A 20,698-nucleotide genomic window follows, 5' to 3' on the forward strand; every position below is an offset into this window, starting at 1 on the left:
TTGCAATTTTTTTGCTTCTTTATGTTTTTGTTTACCTTTAGTTTATTTTGATTAATAATTTTCTCTCCTTATTTTGTCATGCCATGCTTACATTTTTGTTTAGATGTGTATATCCCTTGGCTCGTAGGATCGATTTTGAGGAGTAGATCTTGATTTGAGGAGGCTTCTTGATGTGCACAAGATACTCACTAAGGGAGTCTCATTATCTTTCTCTTGCTCCTTGTGCTTTATTGCATTATCTTGTTCAAATTCCCCACACAAAAAAAAACAAAAAAACAAAACAAACAAACAAACAAAAACAAAAAAAAAACAAAAATCTCTCATATATACTTGAAAGAGACCCACGCTCATGTTCCATCTTGCTTGTCCAACTTCATACATCGCTTCAATGGTTTAGTAACATCAATGGCAACCCTAAGTCGCTGGTAACTCCTCCATGAACCCCCCAAAGCCAGACTATTTATACTCCAGGAATATCCCTAGGAAATTCCTTATTAATTCAAGAACCGGTTCGTCTGTGTACCCATAGGAAAGATTTTTAGACCTGTACTTAATAATTTAAGGCATTCAACTCCACCGTAGTTGGGACCTCACCTGGCTCAAGCAACTAGCAAACTGTTATGACCCTAGTAGATTACAGGAAATAGAGAGAAGAAGGTAGGGAGAAGTTTGCAGAGAAGAGAGCTATAGAGGAAGGTTTTGGTGATTCATTGATGATCTAAAAACATACTCCGGTACACATACTAATTCCCTTATATATGGGGAGAATTACAGCTAAGCACAGCTCAACAATTCTACAAATATCTACTGGATTCTGCAACTGAATTAACCACTCAAACAACCACTACTGATACGACGTCGTTGGACTCAACTGCTACTGCCTCCTTATACGACGTCGTCTGACCTTGGAGGTCATTACATTACCCTCCCCTCCACCGGATCCTTGACCCCAAGGATCAAAGGTGGGAAACTGACTGGTAACATGGTGATAGTCTTCCCAGGTGGCTGCTTCCTCTGGAAGGTTTGCCCACTGTACCAAAATCTGAGTAACAGCCTTGTTGTCCCTCTTAACCAGCCTCTTATTCAGGACTGCTACAGGCTGGGCAAGAACCTCTCCCTCTTGGCCTGTAAGCGGAGGTTCTAGTTGCGGCGTCACCTTATCTCCCACTTTTCTTTTAAGTTGAGAGATGTGAAAAACTGGATGGATCTGAGCATCTGAGGGTAGTGCCAACCTGTATGCTACAGGTCCAATTTTTTCAGTCACTTGATATGGCCCGTAGTACTTAGAGGTTAGCTTCACATTGGCCCTTACAGCCACTGAAACTTGCCTATAGGGCTGCACCTTCAAATAGACCCAATCCCCCACCTGCAAGACTCTTTCACTCCTCCTTTTATCTGCCTGTTGCTTCATTATGTGTTGTGCAAGTCTCAGGTTATCCTTTAGGACAGCCAACAAGGCTTCCCTTTCAGCTAGCCATTCTTCTTCTCCAGCCCTCTACACATTTCCCAGAGCCAACATAGGTGGCTTATACCCATAGAGTGCTTGGAATGGAGTGCATTGCAAGGAAGAATGAAAATTGGTGTTATACCAATGTTCAGCCATATGCAGCCACTTAGCCCAAGTCTTAGGTTTATGAAACACCATACACCTTAGATAGGTCTCCAAGCATCTGTTAACCCTCTCCGTTTGCCCATCTGATTGGGGGTGGTATGCAGTAGACATGCTCAGCTGCACTTGCAACTGTTTGAAGATGGACTGCCAAAATCTGCTGAGGAAAACCTTGTCCCTGTCAGTCACAATATTCTCAGGTAATCCATGTAACTTGTAGACATTTTCCATAAAGATCATTGCCACATTTTCAGCTGTGTAGGGATGAGAAAGCGCAATGAAATGGTTGTACTTGGTAAGCTTATCCACCACAACTAGGATCACCTCTTTCCCTTGGGATCTGGGCAGCCCTTCTATGAAGTCCATAGAGATTCCCTTCCAAGCTTGATTAGGGATAGCTAATGGTTGAAGTAGCCCAGGGGTAGCTACATTCTCAGCCTTGCATTTCTGACAGATGTCACATCTCTTAACCATATCCTCCACTTCCTGCTTCATCCCCTTCCAATAAAACAATGACCTCAGCCTTTGATAGGTTCCCTGTTGCCCAGAGTGACCTCCCAAGGGTGAATCATGCATCTGCAGAAGTAGCTTATTCCTCAAATCCCCTTTACTTCCAATGTATATCCTTTGTTTGTACCTGACTAACCCTTCCACCACAGCTATGTCAGGATTACTACCAGGGGTAATGAGTGTAGCTGTTAGTTTGTCTTGGGCCCACTCATCTCCCTCATAAGAACTTATGACTTCTTCCATCCACTGCGGCTTTATACTAGAGATGGAGCTCAACTCAGCTTCTTGGTCCCTTCCCCTCCTAGATAAGGCGTCTGCAACACAGTTTTCAGTGCCTTTCTTGTACTGAATTGTGTAATGTAGCCCAAGCAATTTAGACAACCCTCTCTGTTGTGTAGCAGTAATTATTTTCTGTTCCAGGAGGAATTTAAGACTGTGGTGATCAGTGCTAATAATAAAGTGCCTGCCAAGCAAATAGGACCTCCATTTCTCTACAGCATTGATGATAGCCATGTATTCCTTTTCATATATGGATAAACCCAAATGTTTTTCCCCAAAAGCCTTGCTATAGTAGGCAATAGGCCTTTCTTCTTGCATTAGGACTGCCCCCATTCCCCTATGACAAGCATCAGCTTCCACTATAAAGAGTTTGTTAAAATTGGGCAGAGTCAATACTGGTGATGAGCATAGTGCCTGTTTCAACTTTTCAAATGCAATTTCAGCCTCCTCATTCCATTGGAATGAGTTTTTTTTCAGCATACATATCAAGGGCCTGCTAATGATCCCATATGCCTTGATGAACCTCCTGTAGTAGCCCGTCAGCCCTAGGAATCCCCTTAGTCCTTTTACTAAAACTGGTTTAGGCCACTCAGCCACAGCCTTTAACTTAGAGGGGTCAGTATGCAACCCATCCTCTGAGATAATGTGGCCCAAATACTCCACTTCTTTCTTCGCAAAGGAGCATTTACTGAGCTTGGCTAGGAGTTTGTGCTTTCTCATGAGCTGCAAGACTTCTTTGAGGTGACTCCAATGTGTTCCCAAATCAGAACTGTAGACTAGTATGTCATCAAAAAATACCAACACAGATTTTCTCAATAATGGCTTGAACACATGATTCATTAAAGCCTGAAATGTGGCTGGGGCATTTGTAAGTCCGAAGGGCATAACCCTAAATTCATACAAACCCTGGTGTGTCCTGAAAGCAGTCTTATATTCCTCCCCTTTCTTCATTCTCACTTGGTGGTAACCTGCCCTCAGATCCATCTTAGTAAAATATTTGGACCCTTCCAACTCAGAAAATAGGTCCTCTACCATAGGGATAGGGAATTTATTCTTTATGGTGATATTGTTCAAAGCTCTATAATCGATGCAGAATCTCCATGTATTATCCTTCTTGGGCACTAACAACACAGGGGAGGCAAAGGGAGATACACTCTCTGTAATCACACCTGTCTTCAACATTTCCTTTACCATTTCTTCTATAGTATTCTTTTGATCGAAAGAATACCTGTAGGGCCTTACATTCACGGGACTGGCTCCTGGAATCAAGGGAATGGAGTGGTCATGTTCCCTTCTTGGTGGCTGTGACTTGGGTTCCTCAAATAACTCCTGAAACTCCTGAATGAGTTCAGTTAATTCCTTAAATTCTGTTTGCACAGTGGCTGCCATGCACACACATTCACTGCCCTCTTTGACTAGGCCTTCACACTGAATAAGAAATCCTTGCACACCACATTTCTGCCATTTCTTAACCTCTTTTCTAGATACTGCTTGCAGTTTGCATGCTTTCCTAGTCAATCCTTTTAGAAGCACCCTTTTCCCTTCTTTGTGAAATGAGATCCCAGGGGGCCTGGTGTGGTGTTGGATTGGTGCAAATAGATCTACCCAATCCATACCAAGGACCATATCACAGCCTCCTAGTCTCAGCAGTCTAAAATCCTTTACAAACTCTTCCCCTTGGATATGCCACTTCAGCTTTCTACTAATGGAGTCACATACAAGTTGCTCTCCATTGGCCGCAGTCACCTTGAGAGGATGGGCTCTTTCCGGTTCAATCCTGAGTTGCGTGAGTAACTTGGGGTCCAGGAAGCTGTGAGTACTTCCACTATCAACCAAGATTACTATCTGTTGTTTCTCAACTGCCCCCAACAACTTAATAGTGTTCAGTCCTTCTCCACCCATCATGGCATACACAGATACTTCAGCCTGTTTCCCAATCTCCATACCCTGCTGTTCCTGATTCCCATTACTCAATTCCTCATAGGTGTCATGAAACTCACCTTCCTCAATGATGTTGAAGGTGGGACCCTTGCACCTATGGCCTGGTTGCCAAGGTTCAAAGCACTTGAAACATCTATTCTGCTCTCTCAATTGGGACTTGAACTTGGCCACATCAGGGCCCTTGGCAGTACTTCCCAAACTGTTGGATGATGTGATTCCTTGGGAGTTGGTGGATCTGTTTTCAGTGGTTCTAGGGTTGTAAGGTTTGGGAAATTGTGAGTTTGTGAATTGGGAAGGCTTTGAAGTGTACTAGGGATTAGTTTTGGGTGGATCATTAGCTTTGAATCCTTTTTCAAATTGCTTAGCAAACCACACAGCATCAGCTAAGGCTTTAGGCTGGGCAGCTCTCACAAAACACCTGAGAGTTTGCTTAAGTCTGGCTACATAGGCTTCCAAGAAGTATGAATCTGTGAGAGTGGGGTGGTTTTGGAGCAATAAACTCCTAAATTCTTCAAACTTGTCTGTGAATTCTAACACTCCACCAACTTGCTTAAAATATGCAAATTCTTCCATCACATCCCCACTATCTCTCCCAAATCTTCTACAAACTGCTTCTGCAAAATGTACCCACTGAAAAGCCTTTTCCAACCCATTCAGATATCCCTCAAACCACAACCCTACTTTGCCAGTTAAATTCACATACAAAACATTCATAATCTCAGCTCTAGGGATATGAAACATCTGAAAGAATCTTTCACATCTATTGACCCATAGTCTAGGCTGCTCGTAATCAAAAGGGGGAAAATCCGATTTGTACCTCATCATTGGCTGATCCATGTTCTGTTTTGGCAGTTGTCCATGCCTAGGAGCCCAATCTCTGCGGACTCGTGCAAGGTCCACCTCACTACCGGATTCCTCATCAGCACTCGCACCTTGCTCCAATTCATCTAGGTGCATGAGTGTCGCCGGAGCTTTACCGGGCCTTCTTCCCGGCTGATTTTGATCCTGTCGAGATCTGGAGTGAGGTCCTTGTCCCACTCCATTCACCGACGATCCTACCGGCGCCGAATCTAACACAGGAGGTGGAGGTCGATTGAGCCTGATTGTCTCCACCATTTCATTCTTCCAGTTGGTGATTCGACTGTCCATCTGTGCCATTAGCTTCTCAACAAGCTCCTGTGTTGTCTTAGATTGAATTTCCATCTGATTGCTTAGATCAGCAACTGCTGCTTCCAATTTGCTCACACGCGCATCCATGGTTAGGGCTCTGATACTAGATGTTATGACCCTAGCAGATTACAGGAAATAGAGAGAATAAGGTAGGGAGAAGTTTGCAGAGAAGAGAGCTATAGAGGAAGGTTTTGGTGATTCATTGATGATCTAAAAACATACTCCGGTACACATACTAATTCCCTTATATATGGGGAGAATTACAGCTAAGCACAGCTCAACAATTCTACAAATATCTACTGGATTCTGCAACCGAATTAACCACTCAAACAACCACTACTGATACGACGTCGTTGGACTCAACTGCTACTGCCTCCTTATACGACGTCGTCTGACCTTGGAGGTCATTACACAAACCAAGGAGATATTCCCGAAAGACCACGATCCCCATCTAACACTAGTCGTGCATCTTTTTCATTAAAGAATTCATAAAGATAGAGATTATTCTATACCTTCGACACTTAAATCCCCATGAGTGGGCACTAAACAGATGCTAAAATGTTACACATAACATCGAACTTAACAGTGACGCTATTGGTGAGAAAATACTCGACGATGATCCAAGACTCTTGTTGTGTTCCTGTTGTAGCCGTTGCTCCCCTTTCTGTAAATGGTTGAATACCCTCATCTTCGTCCTCAAGGGTGATGTGTCCCCAGCTATCCTCAATCTCATCCATAACTTCCTTTGTGTGAAAGAATTCCAAGAAAGCAGCCATGCCATCAAAATTCATGAAATTGATTTTTTTTTTTTATATAGAAGCCCCAAATACATGCAAGAAAACTCTCAAATGTGATGGTGGAAACAGATTGTCTGAATGTGGTACTGGTTGATGTAGCATATAGTGCATGAGTATTTTGTCGTTCTCTAGGGATTGCGGGATATGACATGCAATATGTGACAACAAGTAACTATACACTAGTCTTAGGAAATACACAAGAAGCTAAGCAATCCATAACATGTTTTAAGGCTATGGTAACTAATAAACAAAATAACACAAACACATATTAACAAGAAGTAAATACAAAATAAAGAAATATGACTCAAGCTAGGAAACATTATCTTCGTCGGCAAGAGAGAGAGAGGCAGTCCGCAGAAGGCGTCAGCTATGCTAGCGAAGGATATATCAACGATGAACAAGAGTGAGAGAGAGAGTGTGTGCGTATAGATTTACGTTAAGTATAAAAGAATTAGGACATACAATGTCAGTTCTGGAGAGAACTGACGTCGTAAGTCTTTACTTAAAAAAAATATTTAGAGCATACGCCGTTGGTTTTATAGATAACGTCATACGTCTTTATGTTTTTTATTTAAAAATTTTATTTAAAACAAACGACGTCGGTTCTCCCACGTCGGTTCTAGGGAGAACCGACGTCGTATGTATTAATATTTTAAAAAAATATTTATGACACCAGTTTTTGCTAAGAACCGACGTCATAAATAATATATATTATTTTTAATGACTATTTTTAAAAGTAACTTGAATACTATTTGACTTTTAAAGACAAATTCTCTAAAAATGTTGAATAAAATGTTTAAAAGTTTATAAAAAGATGGATTAAGTTAGTTCACCTGTGCCTCCCAGAGCGAACGCGGGTGGACCCAGACTATTACACGGACGGAGAATGACCCGGTAGATTTACCAAAAAAAAAAAACAAAGTTAGTACGTTCATAAATAGAAGACTTTGGAGTTAATATACAAATGCATTACAATACTTCTCAAGAGTGCCCTTAGCCAGTTAGCCTTATGATATCGGGAAATTGGTTTAGTAAATGAGAATCTTTGTTTATAACTTGCTTCTAACGACAATGGTATTGGGGTAAATTTTACTATGGACCATGGTCCACACAACTGCGTGGACCATGGTCCAAAATTGTGTTATTTCGTTTAATGGAAAGAAATAACACTCGTTCAGTGTAATTAGTTCTGTTTGTATAACATATTCAGTTTCATTTTATATACATTGTAGTTTCATTTCAGTACAACTAAAGTTTCATTTTGTTTAAACTACAATTTCATTTGACATTATACATACAACATAATAGTCTTATTATAGTGAGACTTATTATTGAATTTCATTTTATACACACTATAGTCCTATTACAACACAACTAAATTATAAATCTAATTCAACCACGATTCCATTGGACAATATACACTCAAATATGTGAAACTGTTATTCAATTTCATTTTATATACATTGTAGTTTCATTACAATACAACTAAAGTATCATTTTGATATAACTAGAGTTTCATTTGACAATATACACTCAATATTTGAGACATGTTATTCAGTTTCTTTTTATACATACTGTAGTTTCATTTCAGCAAAACTAAAGTATCATTTCAATTCAATTACAATTTTATTTAATAATTTACACTCAATATGTGAGACATGATATTCAGTTTCATTTTATACATACTTCAGTTTCATTTCAACACAACTAAAATATCATTTCAATTCAATTACAATTTCACTTGATAATATAAACACAATATGCAAGACAAGTTATTCAGTTTTATTTTAGACACACTTTAATTTTATAAGTGAATGCCTTTTTGGGTCCTACTTTTATTGGCCAGTTTCCAATTTTAGTCCGCTTTTGTTATTTTTGCCACATTGAGTCCACAATTATTAGATGTGTTCCACTTTTGGTCCAGCGTTAGTATTTCCGTTAGTTGGCTGTGTAATTTAGGGGCATTTTCGTCTTTTTATGTTTTGGGCTGCTGGAAGGATGCGATTGCGATTGCGATTGGATTAGGAATTTGCATCATCTTCACCGCAACTTCCGGCTGAGGTTGAGGTGTGGAGGCTTCGGAGGAAACGACAGGCGGTTGAGTTTCGCAACGACCGATTTCTTCGCTGTCATCCTCACCGCAAAAATCGGAGACAACAAAGCTTCAGCCGGCGCCCGTTTGGCGATATAGCACGACTAACGCAACAATCATGGCCCTGAAGGAGGAGATCTGAGAGAGAACTTTGAATGATGTGAGAGATCCGGCGACCTCCCCTGCTCTTAGCGAGCGGTATTGCAGCAATAGTTGGTGGCGGAGATCATATTTCCGTGGAAGCCGCCCGCAAGTGTTCTCTTTCCGGTGAGCAGCTATGGCGTCGACGAGGCTTGGTGTTCGGCGGCGGCATCTCTCCCTCTTACTCCTTGTTTTCTCGACGGGCAAAGTAGACCAGCGGCAAGGCCGTGACCGCGGTACGGTGGTCCATCTTCGACCATCTCTCTTCTCAGGCGTAAGCAGCGGCGGTGGCGTCTTCTCCCTCTGTCTCCGGTGGAGCTTGGCGGTGGCGGCAGCTCAAGGACGTTCTTCCTTCTCCTTCTTCAACAGTGAGCTGCTCTGGTGATGGCATTGAGTGTTTCGGCACGTTGGAGAAGGAAACCTGAAGAACTCCTCATTCAAAGCCAAATCATCACAGTGCAAAGAGTAAAGGAGATCAGACCACCAAAGCATGAAAAGACCAAAATATCCCTATTTTGGATGGTCATTTGACGGAATACTTAACGCTGGACTAAAAATGGAACACATCTAATAAATATGGACTCAATGTGGCAAAAATAACAAAAGCGGACTAAAATTAGAAACTGGCCAATAAAAGTAGGACCAAAAAAGGCATTCACTCTAATTTTATTGTGTTCTGAACACACCAAAAATACGAGATTTGTTAAAATATAATTGTTGTCGTTTCTTTACTTAAAGAAATTCCGCTGTTTTCGGACCATGGTCCACCGTATAACAACCGGGTATTGGGTGTTTGAGTTTGGGATGAACTCTTTATATGCATAACTGTACATTTTGTGTTCACTCTCAAAACAATATTAATATATTTAATTTACCTCTTCAATATCGTGAGGGTGAATTTATAAGATTTAGAATATAGTCTAACACAACTAAAAAATTTGGGTTACCAAAAAAAAAATTTTAAAAAATCTCATGAGTCAAGAAATAACTGATTATAACTACCCATCCAGAGCCCACCAACGTGGATTAGCAAAATTCCGGAGGGCGGTTTGGTCATAATCTAGAAGACCCTTAACTATTCATTATTTACGACTTGGTCCTTGTAATTTGCTATAGCAACTGACGAAGGTGGCGCGAAAACAACGAAGTCGTCGACATCCTTCATTATCCCCGCCTCCCTCTTTCGCCTTGCTCAATTCTCATACACGCGATACGCTTATTTGTACAGAGTTCCAATCGCCGGCATCCGATCGCCGGGGAATTGCTTTCCTGTTCCGACGATTTTGTGTTCTGATTACTGGTTAGGCTTTAATTTTCTCCTGTTGCTTACAAATTTTCTACTGTTTACCACTGCGATTAACACAAACATGTGCTTTAGTAAATGTGCTCCTCTTTTTTTTTTTGGTTGCCTGGAAGGTGAGACGATTAAAGTAATGGAAAATTGAAAATTTTTTGAATTTATTTTACAGAAAAGTAAAATATTCGAAAATTATTTTGGCTAGATTTTCGATCGCTATGATTTCGGAACGTTAGTTTTATTCAAAACATTACTGAACCTGTTCATATAGTTACTTTTTGCTCTTTTGGTAATGATTATGTTTTTTTGGAAAAATTTCAAAAATAAAGTTCTCCACTGTTAGATTTTCTAAGTATTTGGCAAAATTTAAAAATTAATTACCGGTTCTTGTTTCTGAAGACCATGAATGATTACTGCACATGTTCCTAACGTTGGAGCAAAACTTGGCATTAATTCATGTGTCGTTCATATGATTCCAAAATATTCCCGTTACCGATATGCTAAAAGATCAGCTATTTCATCGATATTTGTCGTTAAATCTAGTTTAAAAAATTATAAATAGTCAACATAATAATATATTTTATTTGGATTTTTCTCTGTAAGGTATATATATATAGTATATGAGTAAATAAGTATGTGCATTTGTGCATTTATTATACAGTAAGTTCATGGGGATGGACAATGATCTCTACTTCCACGTGGTCCTCCCTTTGTTGTTCCATTTACTGTATGAATTATTTGCTGCTAATTTTATATTTATTTATTTTTGGAATCTCATTTTTAATTTTGCCGTGAAAACAAACAAATATGATTGCGCTTTTGAATTCTCTTGGGAATTAATTATGATTAAAGGCCGGACAGTGGTTAAGGGTGACAAGCAAAAAAAAAAAAAATTATTGTAATGAGTTCTACTACATGTAATGATATACTAGTTATCTTCATCCCGTGAGTTCTAAGAAAAATATTAACATTAACATTTTGTAAGAGGTAATAAAAGTTGAAAGTAAAATTTGAGAGTAGAAATAGTATTTTTCTATTGTAATAGTTTCATTGGACTGCGAGGTATGTGGGGAGAGAGGGGCTCGAACTTAGCTTAGTGGTTTACTAAGCAGTATTTAAGAGGAGGGACAAAGTTTGAAACTAGCCAGTAACAGTGTGGAGATTATGCTCAAGTCTCAAAGTAAGTAGATCACACGAACATTTGACCTTGTTTTGTAAGCCACTGAACTATCGTGTTTTACCTGCTTTCATATGTTCTGTTAGGGGTGTGGTAACCCTTTAGGGTCAGAATTTTGGGAGAAGAGAGAGAGGGACAGTTTTGTAATTTTAAGTTTGAATGAACTCCCTTTCATGAAAAGGAGTTGGGTGTGGGAGAGACAGAGGGACAGTGAGTGCTTGTATGTCCAGCTGACCATGGCACTCTCGTGAGAAGGAGAGAGACAAAGTTTGGGATGAGTCAAAAAGAAAAAAGTTTTGGAAAGAAGACAATATATATGTAGCCATGTAGAGAGTAAAACTCTTTAAAGACTTAAACTCACTGTACCTTTTTGATTTGTTGTTCTACACGTCACTTGTTTTTCCCTCTTTAACTCTTCCCCATTTCGACTCATCTTGATAGGGAAGGCTTTGGACTTGTGAATCCCTTTGTTATCACTGGGAATGTACATTTTTGTTCATAAAATACAACTGGGTGTATGTAGAGACTGGAGAGTTGCACTTATTGAGCTTTTCTTGGCTCTGATCTGCCTGGTTATGCTATATTCTTGATTTGTAGAGAATACCCATTGGAATTGATTTGTTCCCAGAATCCCAGTATCATTTTCATCCGTCTTCAGATCTGGGTATCTGTAAAGATGTTTTCTTTTGATCATCTTTTCCTTTTTTACTAATACCTTAGTCTTTTCTTATCTGTAGAATCTCACTTTTAGCTGTTAATTTTGTGGCAGATTTATACCAGAAAAAGGAGTCTTCTTTAAGAGAGCAATTGGTGGGAATTATAATCAGATTAATGTGGGGGTTTTGTGAAAGCCTGTCAGAAATGTGGTTAATTATTGTGTGAAAGAGAGGGCACCAATGTGGTCTAATTTGGACAGTTTGGATGGATGTGTATGAATCACAGCAGGCACCAAACAAGCTTTTCAGCAGCGGAGATCCCACCACCACCATTGTTTCCGGCCGACATGAATAATGGAATCGCCACTCGCCGTTCTCAAACCAGAGAAATTAGTTCTAGGTACAAATCCCCTACTCCTAGGCGTACCCCTTCCCCAAATGTTCGACGAACAGGAACTTCTTCCTCTACAGTTTCATCGCAGAAGAGAGCTGTGTCGGTTGAAAGGAAGCGGCCATCGACACCGCCATCACCGTCAACTCCATTGGAGGACACATCTACTGCATTTCTATTAGCATCCCGGAAATTAATCGGGAACCGTTTGCCAGAAGCTTTATGGCCGTCAACAATGAGGAGCCTGAGTGTATCTTTTCAGTCTGATACATTTTCTCTCCCTATTAGTAAGAGAGAGAAACCGGTTTCTCAGGCTCTTTCAGATCGCACTTTGAGGGCTTCATCCAATGTGGTGCATAAGCAGAGTGAAGCCCCACCTGCTTCACGAAAGCCCACACCAGAAAGGAAGAGGAGTCCCCTTAAGGGAAAGAATTCTGCTGATCACTCTGAAAATTCTAAACCTGTTGTTGATACTTCAAATTCTCGGGTTCTGGATCAGCACAGGTGGTCGAGTAGAGCAGGTGGAAAAGTTTCATCGTCCAATGCATTGAACAGAAGTACTGATCTGAGTAATAAGAATAGCAGAACTATACCACTTCCCTCAGGATCAGGACCACCTTCACTCAGAAGATACTCCTTGGATGGAGTGACCAAACCACTGCAAAAATCTTCCAGTGACCTGCTATCCCAAATATCAGCTGATGAGAGTCGGCAAGGGAGCTTTAGGGTTCATTCACTTGATGATAATTCACTGCTGAAACAAAAGGAAAGAACAAGATTTCTTAGTCCTTCAGCTAGATCACGCCCTTTATTGGCTCCTGGATCTCGTCCTGCATCACCAAATAAAGCATCAACAATATCTTCCTCTAGAGGTATCAGTCCATCCCCAACGAGGGCTGTAAGTAGTGCTTCATCAAGAGCACCTAGTCCTTCTCGGGTAAGGCCATCAAGTCCATCTAGACAAACCAAGACCTCTACTTCAGTCCTCAGTTTTATTACAGATATTAAGGGGAAGAAGGCTGCATATCACATAGAAGATGCCCATCAGCTGAGGCTATTATATAATAGACATTTCCAATGGCGATATGCTAATGCCCTAGTAGATGCCGTGCTGCATTCACAGAAAGTTAAAGCCAAGGTTTGCTTCAAGTCTTTGTGAAACTTTTAAGCTTTGAATTTCTGTTTTCTTTTTTGCACTAATCATCTAAACCTCATTCTTTTTTCTTTTACTATGGTTTTACCTTTTCTTAGACCAGACTATAAAATAGTAGACGTTTAAGAACTAACTAATATCAAATTTTAGCAGTCCTCTGTAATGTAGTCTGAGCAGTATTATTTTTTCCCTTTTGGACCTTTATTCAGCAGCCTTCCTGATTACTAAAACCAAATGAGAAAGAGCTTTCAAGTAAGAATTAAGATATAAATAATTCTGGGAAAGGAATATTTTTTATAAGCTTTTCAAGTATATATACATGTAGAACATGGACTTTGCTTGACAATCATGTTTGTAGATAAGCTTGTTTGCCCTTTTCTCCCATTTTTTCCCTTTCAGTTTTCTTTGGTAGAAGGTTCCCATTTTAATGTTTCGATGCTTTTTGGCATGCTGTAAGCCTGTAACCATTTCTTTATTTTATTGGAACTTCTGTTAATTCACAATAATGGTGCAGAAAATGTTGCACAATGTGTGGAGATCTACTTCAGAGCTGTGGGGTTCAGTAATCAAGAAGAGAGTCGAATTTCAACAGTTGAGACTGAAGTTGAAGCTTTATTCAGTTCTGAATGAACAGGTAAGCATTTCCCTAGAAATATTTTTCCTCCAGTGAAACTTTTAAGTAAATTGGTATGTTATTGAGATTAGCAAAGAATGACTAAATTATGCAGTTCATACTAGTGTGTATATGAATAATACAATTCAAGATTATGAAGAGGCTTATGAATTATATTGAATCTTCTTTTCCAGCTAATGCAAGATTTTAAGGTTTCAAAAGAGGTGTCAGGAAATGAAATCAGTGTGCTGTGAATTTTAATTCATACAGAAAGATGTTCTTCAGTAATGGTCTGTAGGAAAGGAATATAGATTTTTCATTCCTGTTGCTTGATATCTTGTTGCTACCTGTTTTGATGGAACTTGAGTGAAGTTTTCTGCAATAGAGGAATAAAATCTTGGAGTGGGGTACTCAAAAATAAAAAATAAAAAAAAATCTTGGAGTGGGACATGAGCTTGTAGGGTATTTGCTGTAACTTTTCAGCAGAGTTACTGTTTACAGGAGAGTTACAATTGCTTGTTTTCCATAAGGATTTTCTTTGTTCATCAAGCATTTGAAGTTACTAATGTTTTTAATCCCATAATGATAGAGATGGTGTGTACCTCTAAAATTAGTTGCTCTGAAGATAAATTGTAATCAACTATTATCCTAGAACCTATTTCTAAATGTTTTTCCCAAAAGGAGGTTTTCTGCTACAAGTCCCCCAATTTAACTTTTCTTGACCTCTGGAAGTTTCTAAGAATTGGTTGGATGAGTGGTGGTGGGAGAATATACTTCTGTAAATCATCAGTGCTATAACTATATGGCAATGATAATAAGTTGTCCTTGTTAATTGCTTGATCTGAAAAGGTTTTACTCCCATTTCTGTTTTTTTTCATGTGTTATTAATATTGTCTGACTGCTACTGTTTTCCAAATTCTTCACTGCAAACATGACTGACTCAGCTCTCCTACCTTGACGAATGGGCTTCAATTGAAAGGGACCATACTAGTTCATTGTTGCAGGCCATTCAAGATCTTCAGGCATGCACTCTACGCCTTCCCATCATAGGAGGGGCAAGGGTATGTCATTCGATGAAGAGTCTTAAAGATTTTTGGTTTAAAGATAAAAGTATCTATTGACTTTATCTGCTTTATATAGGGAGATATTGAAACTGTAAAGGTGGCCGTTTGTTCAGCTGTTGATATGATGCAGGCAATGGGATCCTCTATTTGTTCAGTACTTTCACAAGTGAGTTTCATTCATTCATTTCTATCTCAAATGTTTTCATGCCTCTCCACTGTGTTGAAAACTTGATATTAGTATTCTAACTGTTTTTTCCATACCAAATGTATGTGATACATAGAAATAGAGTTAGTAGAGGAATGTTGACTTGAGGAAGGGTAGAAATAGGATTTGATTTGGGGTTTGGCTGGAAGAATGGGAAAGAGGTAAAAAAATGAACTGGCCTGGCATACATTGTGTTCAGGATAGAAAAAAACAGAGAAATCAGCAGAGATAAGATGAATAGATGCCTTTTTGTAACTTCAAGTTTTGAACTTTTGACTCACATTTAATATTTAGTGACTAGTGACTACATTGGTATTAGTCATCAGCTTGTCGCATTGAAAACTATGTTCAAGATTTATATGATTACCTTTTAGTGAAGTTCATGATTACCTTTTACAAATCCTAAGTGAGCTTTTAGTGAAGTTCATGTGCTGAGTAGCTTGGTTTGATTACCATGTAAGGGTGTTGTTGGTTTTCCTTTTTGATAGATTCTTCTTTATCTTATCCTAGTAAGTATTTCCCGTGCTCTGCTTCCAAGCTGCTACTTCCAAACTATTTCTTTATTGTAGTATATATGGAAATGCTGTAGCTTAAAGTACTGTCTTGATTATTGGGAGATTATGAGAAGGGTTTGAATTGCAAATATTTTCAACCTAAGGACCTCACAGTTTAGAAAATCTTAGGAGATTTAAGTTCAAGTTTCCCTTATTTTAATCACTGATATAACTAAAAGATTCACCAGGAATCCTTTCATTAAGATAGAGAAAGTTAAGTGGGCAAACTGTTAACCAAAAAGAGGAGACAGACTGGCATTTCCTTCAAAGTATACAGTAAAGTGAGAAGATTGTAGAGAATTTGTTTTCTTGCTATTTTTCCTCCAGTCCCATCATGATGTTTTTTTGTGCAATTTTGTTGAGACAATGTCACAAACGAATTTATCTGCTTCTGAACTTTACATTTTATGATCTGCATAATGCAGGTGGAGGGAACAAGCAACCTTGTTTCTGAACTTGCTGATGTGGCTGCACAAGAGAGGGCCATGCTTGATGAATGTGAATCACTATTGGCTTCTACAGCGGCTTTGCAGGTAAGTGAAACTTGTGGTTGTGCATGAATATCTCCTGTGACAACAAACTGCCTATCATAATATCATGTTCCCATTGACTTTGTGCATTTATTCACCTCGTTAATTCTAAGTGTGAATTGTAGAGATTAAAGCTAGCCAATACTGTTGCATATAGAGATAAAATGTGTGCAATGCTGATTTGGAAACCCTTTTTTGATGGATCATTATGCAGTCTTATCACACGTGTTATTTGTCTTATTGTTGATGAATATGTTTATTTTATTTATTTATTTGGAAAAAGGGCCAAATAGACCATTGAACCAGAGACCAAGGTTCAATTGAACCACTGAACCAAACAAGAGTTCAAATAGGCCACTGTACCAGAGACCAAACTCCAATTGAGCCACTGAACCAAAAACAAAGAAATCAATTAAACCACTCAACATTCAAAAGCCATTCAATTTTTCCATATAACCAGTTGTACTAGGTTCACACAGGTTAAATTTTGAGTGGTTCATGAGATGTTATGCCACCAACAATCAATAAAAGAAAGTATTTCCACATCAATTGTCAACAATTCTTATTTAACCTGCATGAACCTGAAACAACTGATTATATGGAATAATTGGACGACTTTTGAATGTTGAGTGGATTAATTGAATTATTTTTTTGGTTCAGTGGCTCAATTGGACTTTGGTCTTTGGTTCAGTGGCCTATTTGGCCCTTTTTCCTATTTATTTTTTCCGTATCTGGAATGACTACCACAGACATTCTGTTTAATCATAACCATGCAAAGTATAATGCCATTCTAAATTAGGTTTGCACTCATCAATCCTATTACATTAGGACAAGAGTGTATGGCAGGCTACTATGGGGTTCAGTAGTTTCAGTACTTTTGTTAGTTTAATCCCCGTTTGGTTCTTCAACTAGCGTAAACTTCTTTAATTTGTGATCATTGTTGACATAATTTGATGTAAATGGTGCTGCATTTTCAGTTTTACAACAACTGTGTCTGTTTTTTGGATCGTTCTTTGCGTTTTTGTTTAATCATATAATTATTATTGGGTTAAAGCAGGTAGAAGAGTATAGCATTAGGAGCCATCTTATGCAGCTGGAACAAGCTACAAGATGTGAACAGCTAATACAACCTGGGAATTAGTACACATTAACTTACTCTGCCATATTCTAATACTAACAACTTCTCCTCAGCTCCCCGGCCACGAAAGTGTCTTTAGCCATATATAGCTCTGTATGTATTTTTTTTTCTTCGATTGGAATGTGTAATTTCTGGTCATATTCCTATTGCTTTTCTTAATTTCATTTTAATCTCTTTTCCCACTTGTAATAGTTGGCCGGAGATGTTGCTGTATTCTACGTGTAATTTGTATACGTGAAACGCAAAGAAAGAAAGAAAGAAAAAGAGCTCAAAAGTCACGATGAGTAAATGAATGTAATTTCTATAGCCTAGCTTTCTGGTTAGTCTGTTGTAGTCTAAATGGGGACACCTTGGTTTGGAAATTGGAATGATGCTAGTGGGGTTTTTAAGCTAAGGTTTATGTTTGATTTGGTAGTTGATGAGTTGAAGGGACTAATTAATACGGAGTAATTAATAATAGATGTGGAAGACCTCTAGATCTTCACAATATAATTCTTTAAAGAGTTAGAAAGGTTTTTTTTGTGTGTTATCATAACAAGAATAGCCCAATGCATCCATCAACATTTAGTTATGCCGTGGACCCAGGTTCACCTTGGGAGGTGGACCTGGGTCTAATACGACGCCGTTTCACAATTCTTTTTTTAAAAAATAAAAATAAAAAATTAACGGCGTTAACGGTTTTTCATCGCAACAGAACACAAACTCTACATTCACAGACTCTATACTTTATGTTCACAATTTGAAAACTCCACATTCACACATTACAGGGTTATATGTTTAGTAACTATAATACATGTATTCACACATTCATAACTTGGGAACTCCACATCACAAATTACAGGGCTACAAGTTGCTAGAACTCTGTTAACTCTACTACAGAATACAGATTCACACATTCATAACTCTACATTCACAAATTTTATACTCCATATTCACAATTTAAAACCTCCACATTCACACATTTCAGGGCTGCTAGAACTCCGTTAACTCTACTACAGATTCACACATTCATAACTTTACATTCACAAATTCTATACTCCATATTCACAATTTGAAACCTCCGCATTCACACATTTTAGGGTTATATATGTTTAGTAATTTTTTTTTTTAAAAAAAAAAATAGTGAAACGGCGTCGTATTGGACCCAAGTCCACCTTGCAAGGTGGACACAGCATAATTTGCCATCCACCAACCATTGTTAGCTTGTTCGATCAGTTCACAGATGAATATGTATCCAAATCCAAAGTACTAACGTAAGATTGTATTCCAAATGAATATCCAAGATGCTAATACAAGAGTGTATTAAAGAAGGATGAAGGATTAAGACCCCGTACCTAGCTAAATGGAATAGAGAAAAAGCTCTCAATATTTCATTAGCCAAAAGTCACCTAACAAAATATAAGAGATATTTTGCATAGGCTACATATATACATCGAAAACCTTGGTCTTGTGAATATTCCTAATATATTTTATTTTTGCAAGCTAAGATAAGAGTGAGGTAGTAAGAGGCTAGCTAGAGGTTATTACAAAACAAAAGAATAAGGCATAGTATTAAGTGATGGAGATATTGAAAACGGTTCAAGAATGAGGATTCGGGGCCTAAGATAGGTGATCTGGACTAAAAAAAAAAAAAAAGATGATCCAAAAAGGCTGCTTGGACCAAGAAGGCAACCCGGAGCCAGCCTTCGGAGCCGGCCAAAGGTTGCTAATCATTCTTGCGTTGGAGCTCGTCTCTGGGCCCGAATTAGTGGTCACTGACTTAGTCATGTGGCCCACTGCGTGGACTTTGAGTCATTTACTTGGTCTCAAGGCCAACTACCATTTTAAGAAGTTTGTTGGGTTTTTCCTTGTATAAATGACCATTATCTTGGCCTAAACAATCTATGTCCAATTTCGTTACACAAAGAGAGCTCACTTGCCACTTGAGCTATCCCATTGGGTTGTTGAACATATATTATGAATATGTTAGAGTGTATTAAAAAAAAATACTGTTAATAAAAGCATTAAAACAAGTGTTTTAGAACTCCCTAAATTATACTAAGTTTCATGTCAATATTTCATTAGTTCAAAAGATAGTTCAAACATAGTTGGTGTATCTTATACTCTTTAGAATAAGGCTTGTATGTAGTACACTAAGTAGTTCAGAGGTCTGGAAGACTTTGAAGACAACAGAGACAACACAGTGAACAAGTATCTGAACCAGAACCTGCAAGATGTTCAGAGTTGGTTACTGAAGTTACAACCGTTTCAAGATTCTGAAAGGTTTAAATAAGAGCCAACTCTTATTCAGAAGAGGTTGAAGAAAATTACAGAGAACAATCTGCAAAGTAATCTTTCATTAATTGAAAATTACCTACGGGTTTTAGACCTTAGACTCAGAGAGTCTGATTTTCAAATACAATATAAAATTGAACATAAATTTTAGTCCATTAATTAGCTAGACTATTTACATATCGTTCAAAGTTAAGCATCAAAGATTACAAATAAGTAACCTTGAAAATCATTTTCTTGCATTTTAAAAAAAAATCAAGGTTAAGGGGTTTTTTTTTTTTTTAAATGATCAAATGTGAACTAGGTTTTTTGTGATAAGTGTGGACTAATTTGATACATCCATCTAGGATGATCAATGGCTAAAAAATGATAGTCAATTTTATAAATATTACAGAGTAGTATAACTGTATAAGGGAATCAACTTAGGGATTCCATGCATATATTTCTTTAATGTAATAAAACTAATTAAATCTAATATGTTCTTTTTACAAACTAGCACTAATAACCCAATTGCACATGTGATACTACCAACAAAAACGAAACAGACAAGTAATGAAGACGAAGACAATGACAAACCTATCCAAAAGTGAATTAAAAAAAATTAGAGTAATTCCAACCAAAAGTAGTACCTACTACCTAATACCATACCAACTATAATAAGTATTTAGATAATTGTTTTAAGAAAAGTACAAATTAAACATTAATTTTATTGCCAACTATAATGAATTTTTCATATATAATCTTGCATCGATATAATTTGAATTACTTATTTAAATATCTCACACACACATTTATATTATTGCATCAAAAAGTTGAAAATCCCTCAATTAAACATAAATTTGATGGTTAACTATGATGGGCAATTTATATCATGGACCAAGGTCCACATAACATTACGAACTCTGGATCGAAATGACCAACTACATAATTCATATTTGTAAGATGCAAAATTTCATAACATAAGACACACAAAATCACAACACAAGACGCATACACATGTTATATATTTACTCCTGATTTAGGTACATAATTTGTGTTCATATGCACATAATTTCATAACATAAGACACATAAATTCATAACAAAAGACAAAATTAATAATTTATTTCAA

The 20,698-nt window shown here is 38.0% G+C and overlaps 2 protein-coding genes across 2 annotated transcripts; one reads left to right on the plus strand and one right to left on the minus strand.

Annotated features, from left to right (window-relative positions):
- Positions 1–874: 874 nt before the first annotated feature.
- Positions 875–6,285, minus strand: LOC116013188. Its single transcript, XM_031252836.1, has 5 exons — positions 6,075–6,285; positions 5,927–5,978; positions 4,650–5,627; positions 1,679–4,538; positions 875–1,495 (listed from the first exon to the last, which is right to left on the minus strand). Exons 1-5 carry the CDS (start codon positions 6,283–6,285, stop codon positions 875–877), a joined length of 4,722 nt encoding a protein of 1,573 aa, XP_031108696.1.
- Positions 6,286–11,275: 4,990 nt separating this feature from the next.
- LOC116014379 (AUGMIN subunit 8-like) lies at positions 11,276–17,628 on the plus strand. The gene is given in 8 exon segments (XM_031254426.1): positions 11,276–11,683; positions 11,783–11,973; positions 11,975–13,198; positions 13,728–13,847; positions 14,771–14,887; positions 14,967–15,056; positions 16,075–16,182; positions 17,237–17,628. Coding segments are annotated over 7 exon segments (1,782 nt in total). The 5' UTR covers positions 11,276–11,683; positions 11,783–11,934; the 3' UTR covers positions 17,321–17,628.
- The last annotated feature ends 3,070 nt before the right edge of the window (positions 17,629–20,698 follow it).

This window comes from Ipomoea triloba, chromosome 3, assembly GCF_003576645.1.
Source record: "Ipomoea triloba cultivar NCNSP0323 chromosome 3, ASM357664v1".
Classification (NCBI taxonomy): Eukaryota; Viridiplantae; Streptophyta; class Magnoliopsida; order Solanales; family Convolvulaceae; genus Ipomoea; species Ipomoea triloba.

What these genes read in the sequence shown, in the direction of transcription:
- LOC116013188 (XM_031252836.1), bottom strand. Translation starts at nt 6,285, where the DNA reads ATGGCTGCTTTCTTGGAATTCTTTCACACAAAGGAAGTTATGGATGAG. An exon ending in CCACCCAAAACTAATCCCTA is followed by an intron (nt 4,539 to 4,649) that starts GTACACTTCAAA and finishes ATCATCCAACAG; the next exon opens with TTTGGGAAGTACTGCCAAGG. An exon ending in CAGATGGGCAAACGGAGAGG is followed by an intron (nt 1,496 to 1,678) that starts GTTAACAGATGC and finishes GGAAATGTGTAG; the next exon opens with AGGGCTGGAGAAGAAGAATG.